Source organism: Danio rerio, chromosome 17, assembly GCF_049306965.1.
Source record: "Danio rerio strain Tuebingen ecotype United States chromosome 17, GRCz12tu, whole genome shotgun sequence".
Classification (NCBI taxonomy): domain Eukaryota; kingdom Metazoa; phylum Chordata; class Actinopteri; order Cypriniformes; family Danionidae; genus Danio; species Danio rerio.
Genome location: NC_133192.1, coordinates 539,803 through 555,000, shown reverse-complemented (window position 1 = coordinate 555,000; position 15,198 = coordinate 539,803). Strand labels below are relative to the sequence as shown.

At 42.0% G+C, this 15,198-nt stretch overlaps 1 protein-coding gene across 19 annotated transcripts in view; it reads left to right on the top strand.

Annotated features, from left to right (window-relative positions):
* The window catches only part of fancm (FA complementation group M), a 69,977-nt gene that overhangs the window by 346 nt on the left and 54,433 nt on the right, over positions 1–15,198 (top strand). For 14 of the 19 annotated variants that reach the window (XM_073926817.1, XM_073926823.1, XM_073926814.1 and 11 more), the window contains exons 2-6: positions 211–308; positions 7,017–7,395; positions 8,283–8,455; positions 8,533–8,610; positions 8,841–8,999. In XM_073926817.1, coding sequence (XP_073782918.1) covers positions 222–308; positions 7,017–7,395; positions 8,283–8,455; positions 8,533–8,610; positions 8,841–8,999 — 876 coding nt within the window. In that variant the 5' untranslated portion in view covers positions 211–221. 19 annotated transcript variants of the gene reach the window in all.

Sequence of the window (15,198 nt, the reverse complement as noted above, 5' to 3'; positions counted from 1 at the left end):
GTAGTTCATGTTTTTGTCAGTGACAGATTGTGACGCTCCCTATATTGTTTACCACACTATACTCTAAATATTGGGTCTGAAATGATGTGTTAGAGTAACATCAGCACTGTTTAATCCACTGCGAACAATCTACAATGTTTGTTTTTCTGCAATTATATTAGGCAGAACGTCTGAATGTGTGAATATAAACCCAGCTGTGCTCCCCTGTAGATGCAGCAGTGATGAGCGGCGCTCAGAGGACTCTGTTCCAGGCGTGGGGCCAGAGCGGAGCCCCGAGGACCAGGAGCCCGCAGCAGCCTGAGATTAAGGTAAAGCTGGTGTGATGTTCATTTATTTCTTCATTTTTGAACAGTCACGACATTCTGAAACCCTTCCTACATTGTTTACGTTACTATACTTGGCGTATTCCGTCTGAAATCACAGAAATGAATGACTACAAAACAGCATTGTGCTCTGTTCAGAATGACTCCCCTTTGGTGATGTTGGGGCTGTTTTTGACCCATTGACTTTCATTATAATCACGTTTATTGATTGTAGAGCCATGACCGCAGATAATCATGCATTCCTGATTGCTGCTGTCTTCCCCTGTTGGGAAGAGGGACGATGTGTCTATAGAGTGAAAACATCACCAACGGGGAGTCAGTCTGCCCAGAGTGTGTGGAGTTTTTTCCCAAAATATGTGTTAAAATAAGATTTATCAGCAGAAATCATCACATTTGCTGAAACACAGAGAAATCTGTGGCCAAATTAAGACTCAAAACCACCCCAGAGTGGATGAAAACGACCCAACAGCACAGATGTTTGGGTAGTCGTTGGCTGCTAATATGATTTCACTATTAGAATTTGCGAACAATACTTTTCTGACGTTGTATTGAGGTGTATTGTAAAACCAATACACTATCTCATATATCCGACACTTTAACCTACATTTGCACAGTTTATTTTGCACATTTTGCACCAGACACATTTTAATAATGATTAAATCTAAAAAACGAACAAACACTGCACAAATATTGTGCATTCAAAGCACCTGTAGAAAACACTCTCCCGTCTTACTCTAGCACTAGATTCTCTGAGCTCAGTTTCTTTATGTAATCTGCACTCATGTGTATTGCCTCTTGTTGAATCACTGAATGCCTCCTCAATTGTAAGTCGGTTGAACAGAAGCATCTGCTAAATGTAGGTGAGCAATTCCATGCAGATGTCAACCTTGCCATGAAAAAAACTTGATCAGACTTTATTTTGATGGTTGAATTTAAGTTATATTGCATCTACAGGACAACTAATTGTCATTAGATTATAGGTAAACTGTTAGGTTGGGGTTAGTGTTAGTTAACATGTACTTGCAGTCTGTTAAATCAGCAGATATTAAGCAGACAGTCTACTAATACTCAAATGCACCATCAAATTAAAGTGTTACCAAAAATGTAGGTTTTTACCGAAATAGTGAAACCCCTTCCTAAGTATGGTGTGTAGTTTGCACTTTACAGCACTGCAAAAATACTCCAAATGTCATGTTCAAACCTTTATATTTGATTAACCAAAGTCACACTAGTGCCAATTTCACATCTGCCACATCCATAAGCAAGCTTTCTGCTCATAAAAGCAAACGTGTGAAATCAAATAAAGTCACTCATCTCTGTTCTACAGTGAGCCGGCTCTTATCCTCTTGATTAGCATTATTTCTTTTGGGTTGTGTATTGGCATGGGGCGATAACCGTTTACCATGGTTTACTGCGGTTTGCAAAAGTCAAGGTTATAAAACCGCCATCATTTTCTGCCATACTGTTATGGTTTATGCAAGATTATTAATTTTACTTTTTTTGTTTTTTTGCTATTTTTAAGACACCAGTATCTCCAGCAGGAAATAAATCCAAAGATGCCGTTTTAATTAGTGAAGAAATCAGTGTTATAACTAATGAAATCAGCAGGAGTTGATAACTCATTTTCATTATTCAGCCGGACATGTTTACTGCTCCAAAATATTATAAACATGTCTCAAACTAAAATATATTGTGTTCAAAGGGAGAAAAGGCTTTAGTTTTTTTTACCCAGACATTTAAAACAAATATATTTTAGAGATCATAATAGTGTTAATAGCTCATTTCTAATAACTGATGTCTATTCTCTTCTCCATGATGACAGCACATAATATTAGACTAGATATTCTTCAAGACACTAGTGTTCAGCTTAAAGTGACATGTAAAGGCTTCACTAGGGTAATTAGGGTAAAGTTAGGGTAATTAGGCAAGACTTTGAATAACAGTAGCCGCATTTCCACTATCCCACCTAAAGTGAGCGAGCCAAGGCCAGTCGCGTTTCCACTGTCACTTCCAGGGCCTAATCGGGCCAAAACGGGGCTTACTAGGGGCCAGCGGCTGGCCTTTTTCGGCCTGCCGAATACCTTGGGCCAAAGAGGGCCAACTGGGGCTTCGGGGCGGAGTGAAAGGAGAGGCGGACAGTTTTCTGATCGCACATGAGTACATGCGCCAAACACATAAACAAATTAATAAATAAATAAAGGGAAAGAAAGCATCTAGCCTTATAGGCTGGGGTCTTCTGCGTATGATCACTCTCATGTTTCCCTTTTAAATGTAAGACTGCTGCATAAAATAATAAAGTTTTCATTTATAAGTGACTTTTGTTGTCTTGCTCCTCCTCGATGTTTCAATAACGCAGAATAATCTTTACACCATATTAAACACACAGCAGACAGTAAAGGGTTTCCAGAGTTTCTGTCAAGTATAAAAGGTGTGTTTGTGCGCGTTTAAATGCCTGTATGTGTGTGAGACCGAGCAAAAGAGCGCTCCCTTCACACATCTGCTTGTTTCTTTTCTTTTTTTATTGTTTTAATTTATTTTGGAGATAATACACTATTTGAACACAACAGAAAGACATTAAACTCTACTAATTACGTGTCCACTTTTGTAGACTAAACACAATAGTGTCATATCTAGATAATATAGCCTGAGCTATATTGAAATCATTTAAAGAATTACTAATATCAGATATAATAAAACCACATTAAATAAATAAACCAATATAAAACTAACAAAAGCTAAACCAGTTTAGGTATATACAATACATAAATTAAACCGTTTTAAAGCCATATTAAACTTTCATTTTACAAAGGCCTCTCTGAAAAAAAAGATTTTAGATATTCTCTAAAAACAATAAACCCTGGAGAAGGTTTGACATCATTTATTAAGTATTTGGATAGGTGAAGCAGTGGCGCTGTAGGTATTGCTGTCGTCTCACAGCAAAAAGGGTCACTGGGTCGCTGGTTCGAGCCTCTGCTCAGTTGGCGTTTCTGTGTGGAGTTTGCATGTTCTCCCTACGTTCGCGTGGGTTTCCCCCACAGTCCAAACACATGCAGTACAGGTGAATTGGGTAGGCTAAATTGTCCGTAGTGTATGAGTGTGTGTGTGGATGTTTCCCAGAGATGGGTTGCAGCTGGAAGGGCATCCGCTGCGTAAAAACTTGCTGTATAAGTTGGCGGTTCATTGCGCTGTGGCCACCCTGAATTAATAAAGGGACTAAGCCGACAAGAAAATGAATGAAAGTATTTGGATGCGATGATATTCATCAAATCATGCAAACAGCATTTTTTGGGTGAGTGAAAGCAGAAAGTAGAAGAAACTTCAATACATGAAGAGCTTTATTAGTGAAATCTGCTGAGTGCAACACAATACAGGCTATCCTTTATTACTTGCTCTTATGTGCTGAAATACTGAACACTTTCCTTTATTTAAGATATAATATGCAGCATCCTTAAATCAAGGGGAATCACCTGTTGAGTGTCATAAAGCCTATAGGGAATAGTTAATGTTTCAGGTCTCTCTCAGCATTTGGGCTGAGTGTTTGACAGTGTCTGTCTAAATGAGGATGTTATGAAATAAATTTTTTACCGAGTTATTAACAGAGAATTTCTGTAGTGTTATATTATGGATGTGTGTTCACTGCGCTGGGTTCCTCCGGTCGGCGAGTAAATGAATATGATGAATAAGAACATACAGGCCTGTGCGTGTAGACATATCATGTACGGCTGTACAGTAGCGTGTCATTAGTTTGTTTGGGTTGTCTTCATTTGAATGGTTTGGTGATGATGTGAATGTCTGCTTATCTGCCTGATTCCCGCTGAAGTGGGCGGGTTGTGACGTTTGATTCTGGGGTGTTCTGGGGGCGGGGTTTGTGTGACTACGAGCTACTAGCCCGACAGTGGAAATGCGGCTAGTGGTTTGTTCTGGAGACAATCCAACACTAATATTGCTGAAGGGGCGAATAATATTGACCTTAAAATGGCTTTAAAACTATTAAAAACTGCTTTTATTCTAGCCCAAATAAAACAAATCAGACAGAAATGCACAGAAGGGAGAATCTACTTTCTATGTGAGTTGATGTTTTGGGTTTTTACCAGGGCTTTACATTAACACCTGCCAAATGCGGGTAGATTTCGGCGGTGGCGGGTAAGACAGACACTCCCACTAGCCACTTTGGCTGGTTGAAAATAATTTTTCCAGATAATAATTCTTTAAGGCAGGGTTCAACAATAAAGATGGTCCAATATGCACGCACAGGCGATCGAGAAGCAACAAGACTGACAAAAATAATTGCGTTCGCAACTTCGCGCGATCAAAGCAGGTGAATACCGAATGAGAGGATAATCACTCGCGCTAACAGCTGTATGTGTGCGACCAGCCTGATCTCACGAAAAAAACGTAAGTATTTTACGTTTTGCCAGTTTAGTGGCTAATTCGTACGAATTCGTGCAAGTTCAGTCGTATGAAATGGTACGATTTTAAAAAGGAGGCGTGGCACCTGACCCCACCCCTAACCCCAACCGTCATTGGGGGATACGCAAATCGTACTAAATTGTACAAATTAGATCGTATGAATTCATACGAATTAGCCACTAAATGAAAAAGTTACGAATTGCCGTGAGATTGAGTTGGTGCGACTGTTTATAACGCGTGCGCGCTCCCGTTTACTTTTGTGAAGCAACTGTGTCTAGAAACACAACTGATGCGATCGATTCTCTTTCCAATAGACTGAAAAGGGGAGGAGCATGCAGCTACAGTCCTGCTGCTTTCCACAGCTCCAGAGTTGACTTATTGTAAGCAGCGCCAGTTGCTTTCGGTTTAACCATTCTTTGAACAGATAATTAACGGGTCAATCATTAACCATGCGTGTGAGATCATCCTTTCATTATCACACAGTATGTTTTTACCTGCTTTCTTTTGCATTAATATGGTTTAATTATCTTTTTTTTACAATAACATTGCTTTAATGGGAGAATATCTCCCCATTTATGTGTAGAGAACTGGTGATCTGGAACCTTTAGCCAGTATATATGACTGTCCATATGTTTTGTTAAATAAAAAGTGTAGTATTCAGCTATATTTAGCATGTTTCACACATTTAAAATGTGTGGCTCAGAAATATTCAGCTGTTTATTTATGGTGTGGTCAGAGATAAATTGGGTAAATCCTTCATTTTGGGCTCTGAACATTATGAAAACTAATTGTAATTTGGGTTGTAACAATATACCGGTATGACGGTCTACCACGATTTGAACGTGCACGATTATCATACCATGAACAATTGCATATCAGCGGTTTTAACCCTTAAAGACCGAGACAGCCACCCGCGGCTAAACATAAGTATTGCTCTTAAATGTTTAATAACTTTTGATCCGCTGATCCGATTCATACAATTCAAAGATTGGCATAAAGAAGAGAGTCTCAGCTTTCCAGTGCTGTATCACATAACATAACAACGCGGACTTTCAGAGGCTCCGGAATCAGTGCGCTTACGTCATCAAAATTTGACCACGCTGATTTGACAAAGAAACGCTCGTCACTGTGTCTCCGGACAAACCAGACATGATACATTGATGCATTGTCCCTCCTCCATGCCCAGATTGGTTCAAACTCGCTATATCACAACCAATAAGCATAGGTTTCGCTTTTGTTTGTGGACCAACAACGAGCTTTTTGAACAACACAGAATGAGAGATAGGCATACATTTATGCGCAGCTAAATAAAACGCAAAAAAAAAGTTTTTCATGAAATAATTTTCATACTAAGTACTTTTGCATGCACAGCAGCACAGAAACATGACAAAACAGTGACACAGCAAAGACGAACTGCTGCTCTTGCTGTTTTCAAAAGACACAAATGAAGGTGCAGCTGTTTATCTGCATTGCAGACAACCACATCCAAATCCATATCCACAGACAACCATATCCATGCTGGCACATAAAACCTAAGGATGTTCCATATTGAATCTAGTTTCGTTATGTAACTATTTATAGTATAGTAAATATTTATATCTATTTTTTACTGAGGATTTGCACCATGTTTATTTGGACTTTATTTGGACTTTGACACATTATTTATTATTTTCTTATTTTTTTTATTTGTTCATTGTAAGTGGTGTTGTTTATAGTAACTAAAAATATATTATTTGGAAAAAGTCAAATTTGCTTCACTGTTCTATTATTTTGTAACATTTGTAACATACCGTATACCGCGAAACCGTCAAACCGTGGTATTGTTTTAGACGATTATCATACCGTGAAAAATTCATACCGTTACAACCCTAATTGTAATATATGAAAGCCTGACCCATCTGCTCATGATTATTGAAGCTCATACACGACACACAGAAAGTGCAATGAATGAGAAGGCATGTAGAGATAACGCAAACTCTAAATCAAGTCATTTCAGCCTGTCATAGTCATATTTATGTGTATAAAATAGTTTCCCAACAATAAAACTGTGGCTAGTGAAAATGGCGAGTGGCTAGTCATGTTGGAAAGCTACTAGCCACAGTGGCTAGTGGTCAAAAAAGTGAATGTCAAGCCCTGGTTTTTACTGCAGATGTCAGGTCCAGCTCGCCTCTGTATGATCAGCTCTTGTTCTGTGTATTGCCTCCTCTTGTTGAGTTGCTGAATGCCTCCTCAACTATAGGTGACTTAATGGCTAAATGTAAACTGTAATGTTCCTCCACTCAGCCGTACGCTGCTGCTGCAGATGATGATGATGATGATGATGATGTGTTGCTGGTGGCGGTGTGCGAGGCCGAGCGCAGTGCAGGGGATCTGGGCTTCGACTACTCCGCCGGCCGTGTCTGGATCTACCCCACCAACCTGCCGCTGAGGGAGTACCAGCTGCGAGTGTGTGAGGCGGCGCTGCTCCAGAACACACTGGTCTGCCTGCCCACCGGCCTCGGGAAGACCTTCATCGCCTCTGTGCTGATGTACAACTACTACCGCTGGTTCCCCGCAGGCAAGATCGTCTTCATGGCGCCCACCAAACCCCTGGTGGCGCAGCAGATAGAGGCCTGCTACAGGGTGATGGGGATCCCACAGGAGCACACGGCGGAGCTCACAGGTCACAAATACTGTTTGAGTTGTCCTGGTTGTTCTGAACTGTGTTTTTGGCATGATATGCACTGCCTGACAGAAGACTTGTGGTGGATCAGTTGTAAGAGCAGCAAATAATAACCGGTCTTCTAGTTGATCATTTGTAAAAGTGTGTGTGTGTGTGTGTGTGTGTGTTCATGACTGTATTTGTGTGGTTTTGCGTGCGTGTGCGTGTGTGTGTGTGTGCGTGTGTGTGTGTGTGTGTTCTTGACTGTATTTGTGTGGTTTTGACTGTGTGTGTGTGTGTGTGTGTTCATGACTGTATTTGTGTGGTTTTGCGTGCGTGTGCGTGTGTGTGTGTGTGCGTGTGTGTGTGTGTGTGTTCATGACTGTATTTGTGTGGTTTTGACTGTGTGTGTGTGTGTGTGTGTGTGTGTGTGTTCATGACTGTGTTTGTGTGGTTTTGCGTGCGTGTGCGTGTGTGTGTGTGTGCGTGTGTGTGTGTGTGTTCTTGACTGTATTTGTGTGGTTTTGACTGTGTGTGTGTGTGTGCGTGTTCATGACTGTATTTGTGTGGTTTTGACTGTGTGTGTGTGTGTGTGTGTGTGTGTGTGTGTTCATGACTGTGTTTGTGTGGTTTTGACTGTGTGTGTGTGTGTGTGTGTGTGTGTGTGTGTGTGTGTGTGTGTGTGTGTGTGTGTGTGTGTGTGTGCGCGTTCATGACTGTATTTGTGTGGTTTTGCGTGCGTGTGCGTGCGTGTGCGTGTGTGTGTGCGTGTGTGTGCGTGTGTGTGTGTGTGCGTTCATGACTGTATTTGTGTGGTTTTGACTGTGTGTGTGTGTGTGTGTGTGTGTGTGTGTGTGTGTGTGTGTGTGTGTGTGTGTGTGTGTGTGTGTTTGTATGTGTCTCCTCAGGCTCTACAGCGGCTCCTCAGCGGCGCTCCCTCTGGAGCTCCAGGCGTGTGTTCTTCTTGACTCCGCAGGTGATGGTCAATGACCTGTGCAGAAACACCTGTCCGGCGGCTCAGGTCAGGTGTGTGGTCATCGACGAGGCTCACAAGGCCACAGGAAACCACGCCTACTGCCAGGTACAGCCAATCCGAGCCTCCGCCAGCCCGGTGCATGCTGGGAACTCTGCCTGACCCTCCCTATGTCTGTCCTGCAGGTGATCCGGGAGCTCCGCAAGCAGACGCCGCAGTTTCGGGTTCTGGCTCTCAGTGCCACACCTGGAGGAGACGTCAAGGTGAGAGCAGCAGATCATATCACCATAGCGATGTGCATCATGATCATACAGCACCTGTTCAGTTCAACAATACAAACATCCTAAACTACATTCTAATTCGTGCGTGTGTGTGTGTGTGTGTGTGTGTGTGTGTGTGTGTGTGTGTGTGTGTGTGTGTGTGTGTGTGTGTGTGTGTGTGTGTGTGTGTGTGTGTGTGTGTGTGTGTGTGTGTGTGTGTGCGTGCGGTGCAGGCGGTGCAGCAGGTGATCTCCAATCTGCTGATCTCCCACATCGAGCTGCGCTCTGAGGACAGTCCAGATGTCCAGACCCACGTCCACCAGCGCAGCCTGGAGAAGATGGTGGTGCCGCTGGGAGAGTCACTAACTCACTATCAGACACGCTACCTGCAGGTCAGGCATGCTAACACACACACACACACACACACACTAACACCACACCTGATGCCTTAATGACCCCTTAAAGACCTAGCAGACAAGACTTTACCTCTGGTGACATGGAATACCTTTATAGAGCTGTCAGCCCTTTAGGGCAGGGCTATTGGTCCTTTGGGGCGGAGCTATCACTCATTTACGGCAGGGCTATTAGTCATTTAGAGCAGGGCTATCAGTCCTTTGGGGCGGAGCTATCAGTCATTTAGGGCAGGGCTATTGGTCCTTTGGGGCGGAGCTATCAGTCATTTAGGGCAGGGCTATTGGTCATTTAGGGCAGGGCTATTGGTCCTTTGGGGCAGGGCTATCTGTCCTTTGGGGCGGAGCTATCAGTCATTTATGGCAGGGCTATCTGTCCTTTGGGGCGGAGCTATCAGTCATTTAGGGCAGGGCTATTTGTCCTTTGGGGCGGAGCTATCTGTCCTTTGGGGTGGAGCTATCAGTCATTTAGGGCAGGGCTGTTGGTCCTTTGGGGCAGGGCTATCGGTCCTTTGGGGCGGAGCTATCGGTCCTTTGGGGCAGAGCTATCAGTCATTTAGGGCAGGGCTATCGGTCCTTTGGGGCAGGGCTATCGGTCCTTTGGGGCGGAGCTATCGGTCCTTTGGGGCGGAGCTATCAGTCATTTAGGGCAGGGCTATCGGTCCTTTGGGGCAGGGCTATCGGTCCTTTGGGGCGGAGCTATCCGTCCTTTGGGGCAGAGCTATCAGTCATTTAGGGCAGGGCTATCAGTCCTTTGGGGCAGAGCTATCGGTCATTTAGGGCAGGGCTATCGGTCCTTTGGGGCGGAGCTATCGGTCCTTTGGGGCGGAGCTATCAGTCATTTAGGGCAGGGCTATCTGTCCTTTGGGGCGGAGCTATCAGTCATTTTGGGCAGGGCTATCAGTTTTTTAGGGCGGAGCTAATAGTCAGTTAGGGCAGAGCTATCAGTCATTTAGGGTGGAGCTGTTTATCATTCAAGGTGGGGCTGTAAAGCTTTTTGGGCGTGGCTATCATACAACATATTCAGCTACACACAAACACTCACTAACACACACACAATCAGAATGACACAAATGCACCGACATACGAACACTTATACATTCACACACACACACACCTTGGCTTATTCTAACACTGTTGATTTCTTCTCGTGTGTGTTTGTGTGTGTGTGTGTGTGTGTGTGTGTGTGTGTGTGTGTGCGCGCGCACGTTTGTTTTTTTTTGACATATCAGGACACAGATCTGTATAATGACATGGGTATGACACGGGTATTACAAAAAGGAGGTGAAATATGAGGACATTGGTGACGTCCTCGTTTCTCAAAATGCTTATAAATCACACAGGATGAGTTTAATCAGAGAGTAAAGCTGCACACTGTCTCCTGTGATGGCTGGGTTTAGGGGTGGGGGGGGGGGGGGCAATGTGTGTGTTGAGAGCTGTGTGTGTTCAGTGCTTTATTCCCACTGTGCCAACATCTTATTCACACTCACCAAAGAGCTGGAATGTTTCTGCATATTTATCTGCACTTCACACACACACACACACACACACACACACACACACACACACACACACACACTCCTTTAAGCAAAACCTTCAGTTTTACTGTAGCTGTGGGGATTATCTTGAACTTTCAATTCATACTTTATTTGTATTTATTCTTTCTCTGCTGAATGCTGGATTCTGATTGGCTGCTGGTCACTTTCAGATGTTTGGTTATTGTCAGATAAAAGCACAGCTAAAGTAGTCCCGGCAGGTTTTACAGCTCCATATCCCTCCGCTATATGATTAGAGTTCTTTCAGAGATACAACATTCAGAAATCACACCAGGAGGAGGAGATGTGGAGGACACACACATGACACACACCTGAATAATACACTCTCAAACACATCATCTGAAGCAGAATAATGGTGAATTATAAGGAAATAATGCACACCTGAAACATACCGAACAGTTTTAGGGGATATATTACATTAGACCTGCTGTAGTTTAGTTAAATGTAAAGTTATTCTTCATTCTGTGTAGGGCTGAGCGATAACTCGATATCAATAATTATCACCATATATGATTTTTCGATAAAGCGATAAGGACAGTTTGATAATTGTTCGATAATATTTGCGCTCTCTGTGTAACGCTGCACCGGCATTTTGCAGCCTGCCCTTCCAGATGCCACACGCAGTACAAGTTTACAGCCATACAGTGTCAGCTGCCGTTGGAGGAGTGAGAAAAACTAAGGTGAAAAAGCTCCGAGTCAGACTTGAAACGTCACTACACATCAGTCTGGAGCTACTTAGTTTTTTGCAATCCGACACACAACAGAGCAACGAGCACTGCAAACTGCACAGACGACTCGTGCATCAACAGCAGCAACACCACAAACCTTCATCATTAAAACAGCACCACCCTTATGAAGATGCTAATAACATTACAGACCCAAACAAGTGTTGCTAAACCACCCAGCAGAGTCTCATGTCATCATTAAAGCCGTGCCTTACGAGAAAAATAAACCTCAAAGACAGACGAAAGACATGACAGACGACACCGTCTCAATGAACACTTGAAGCTTGCTGTAATCTACAGGCTGCATTATTAAGGGCATTAGTTACGACATTGATTTCTGTTGTCAAGCTTATGTTTACTTTTAATATTAGGATATTTGTTTTGAAAAATCTGCAATCAACGGTAAAATAACCTTTATATATTTACAGGACATAATCACTGAGGAGAAATCAGAGGCTCAACACATGATCTTCATGACAAATGCAGCAAATATAGAAGACATTTACAACCGTTATGACAATCAATAGATCATCAAGTAATCGACAGCATCACTAAATAAAGTATATTAAAGGATATTTCACCCTAAATTCACTATACTCACTGTTAAAAGCAGAGTTCATCCACAACTGAACACTCTGTCACCATTAACTCACTGTTCACTTGTTCCAAACCGGTTTTGTTTTTCTGTTGTTAATATCCAATAACTTGTAGGTGCTGTCTTTGATTGTTGAAAACTTGAACAGTAAATGCTGAATTAAGATTGTTCTTTTGCTGATTATTTCATTATATTGTCAGGCAGATAAAACATCTCACTAAATGTGTTAAATCAGCTGCACAGAGAGATGTGCATGCTGACAATCTAATAAAATTGATGGAGATAAAGATTTGACATTAATGGTGATAATTATCGATATCGACTGATATGAAAAACATTATGGTGATAGTTTTTTTGCCATATAACCCAGCTCTAATTCTGTGTGTTGGTTGTTCAGCTCATACACTCTCCAAATCATCCCACATACATCTGCAGTATTTATCAGGTGAATTCTGCCCAGAGATATCAAAAATGCTCAGTTTTGAATTAAAAATAACCATTTTATTCGGTCAAATTGATTTTTTTTTCTTCTCTTTAAAATTGAATAATGTTTTAAATGTAAACATTAAAGATCATTTTATATAATTTTTTATGTTAATTTAATAACATTCTATAGTTAGATAAAGGTGTGTGTGTGTGTGTGTGTGTGTGTGTGTGTGTGTGTGTGTGTGTGTGTGTGTGTGTGTGTGTGTGTGGATGATATAAGCAGTCTGTGTTTCTTCATGAAAGGAGATTTATTTTAGGCTCAAACCCACACACTGCTCCACATTCCTCTGTTTTCCGCTGCTGCGTGTGTGTGTGTGTGTTTGTGTGTGTGTGTGTGTGTGTGTGTGTTGTTTTCTGGCTAATCTGTGATTCTGATTGGCTGAGTTGATGTGACATCATCATCATGATCTGAGCTTTTATTGTTATTATAATGAGGACGCTGGATTCATGTCAGGCTTAGTGGTGTCGCACTGTGGCCTCACAGCAAGAAGGTCTCTGGTTTGAGTCTTAGCTGAGTCAGTTGGTGTTTCTGTGTGGAGTTTGCACGTTCTTACCGTGTTGGTGTGGGTTTCCAGTACTTTAGAGTCTTATCTGACTCCATACAATTCATGCAAAAGACATGATGTACACATGCGTAGCCGAATTCACGGGCATAAAACCAAATTCACGTGCGTAAAATATTAATTTATATTTACAAAAACAATTCATTCATTCATTTTCTTGTCGGGTTAGTCCCTTTATTAATCCACAGCGGAATGAACCGTCAACTTATCCAGCACGTTTTTACGCAGCAGATGCCCTTCCAGCCGCAACCCATTACTGGAAGACAAAAACAATTCACGTGCATAAAATAAAAATACATTTTCATAAAATACGTTTCACAAATGCAAAACACCATTTGCAAATGTATAAGAGTGTACAAAAAGTTTTAAATGTGTAAAACTTTCAGTTTCATCCTGAATGAGATGTGTGCAAATCCTCTTTCACTTACGACTCCCCCTGGATACGTGTGTGTGTATGCGTGAGACTGTCCTGGCAGAAGCAGGCAACAATGTATTTCTCAGCCAATCAGATGAAAGCTGTAGTCGATGTCATGGCCAATGGAGAAAGAGATGCGCAGGCTTCAAGCTACTATTAAGACTTTCACTGGCTAAAAACTTAATTTACATTATATCTAATGACAGTAAACAAGTGAATTTGGTTTTATGCACGTGAATTTGGCTACGCATGTGTACATTGTGTCTTTTGCGTGAATTTCTTTTGAGTCTTATCTGACTCCATATGGGTGCTCCGGTTTCCCCCACAGTCCAAACACATGCACTATAGGGGAATTGATGAGCCCAATTGGCCATAGTGTATGGGTGTGTGTGTGTGTGTGTGTGTGTGTGTGGCAGGATTCATATGGTCATGGAATTTTGAGAGGACATTTTCCAGGCTTGGAAAAGTCATGGAAAGGACTTAAGCTGTAAAAATTCACCAAGCTTGAACTCTCGAATGCAGTGAAATGTGAAGCTTGTCGCACACGCTTGCGTTTCTGGTCTGCTGCATTTGCACACCCATGAATGGAAGTCTCTGGAGTGAAAAGTGCAGTGTGATCGTGGCTTTACAATAGAAGTAGTTTTATCTACTATTACTAGTTTAACAAACAATTAACATCATCTAAAATGAGTTTGACAAATATCTGAATTCTGGAGTGGAGGTTGGATGTTTTACTTGTCTTGGCTGTAAACATGCTGTCATCATTGGTGCTGTGTAAGCATCCTCTATTTACACAGATATAAAAATAAACTAGAACTAAAGAGATCGTTGTGTTTTATGATGTACTGTAATAAATGTAAACGTTCATTGTTTTCTCATGATTTAGCACGTATGCGCTGACGTTACATGAAACAGTACATCAGGGCTTTTCAATTGGCGGCCCGCAGGCAGAACCCGGCCCCGAGGCAATTTTTTCCGGCTCTCCTAATCTAAAAACACTATGAATGTGGGCTCTGGCACATCTCTAAATGTGTGGCCAGCCATCCTGGTTGAAAGCGCCATTTTGGAGAATCCCTCAATAGTTTAGCATCTGTATAAGTGACATAGCTGCATGGTCTGATATTACTATACTACCATAATTACAGTCGTCAATTTTTGAAACAAGTTGTGCTGAAACCAAAAAATAGTCTATACGCGAATAAGTTTTATAAGTGCTGGAATAACATGAGTATTCTATTACCTTTGGTTTACTGTGTCTCCGTATGTCCACCGAATTTAATACTTTAATAAAACGATTTATTGTCTTCCTCGATCTAATGTCGGTATTATCTGTCCGGCTCTCCAAACAGTGTGACCAAGACATCAAAAATAAATTGAGTTCAGTCGAAAAACGGCTGCTATGGTTATGAAGTGACGTGCGTCTGTTCAATACAGCTGGATCTGCTGAGGCTGCGCAGAGCGTGAGTCACCATAAGTGAGTGGTGCGGGCCGCCGAAAACATTTAGATGCGTCTGTAGAAAAGGCCTTTTGTACTATGCACTGATATCGTCAATAGGGATGCAAAGATTAGCCGATTTCACTATTAACTGCGCTTTATTACAGTTAATTATTCGTAAAGGCTGCTCTAAGCCACGCTTCTGTTGCACGGAACAAAACAAAACGGCTGCAGTTAAACAAAGTTATGCCAAGTTGCCAACCGTGCGCTAGTTTAAAGTTCCAAGCTTGTACACCGAGGCTACTACGCACGCAAACCGGATTAACTGCAGCAGCGGCCGTTCCCATATCACGTCATTTGTTCTTGCACGTTTGTTATTTCTAATGTAAGAATATATGACAATGTA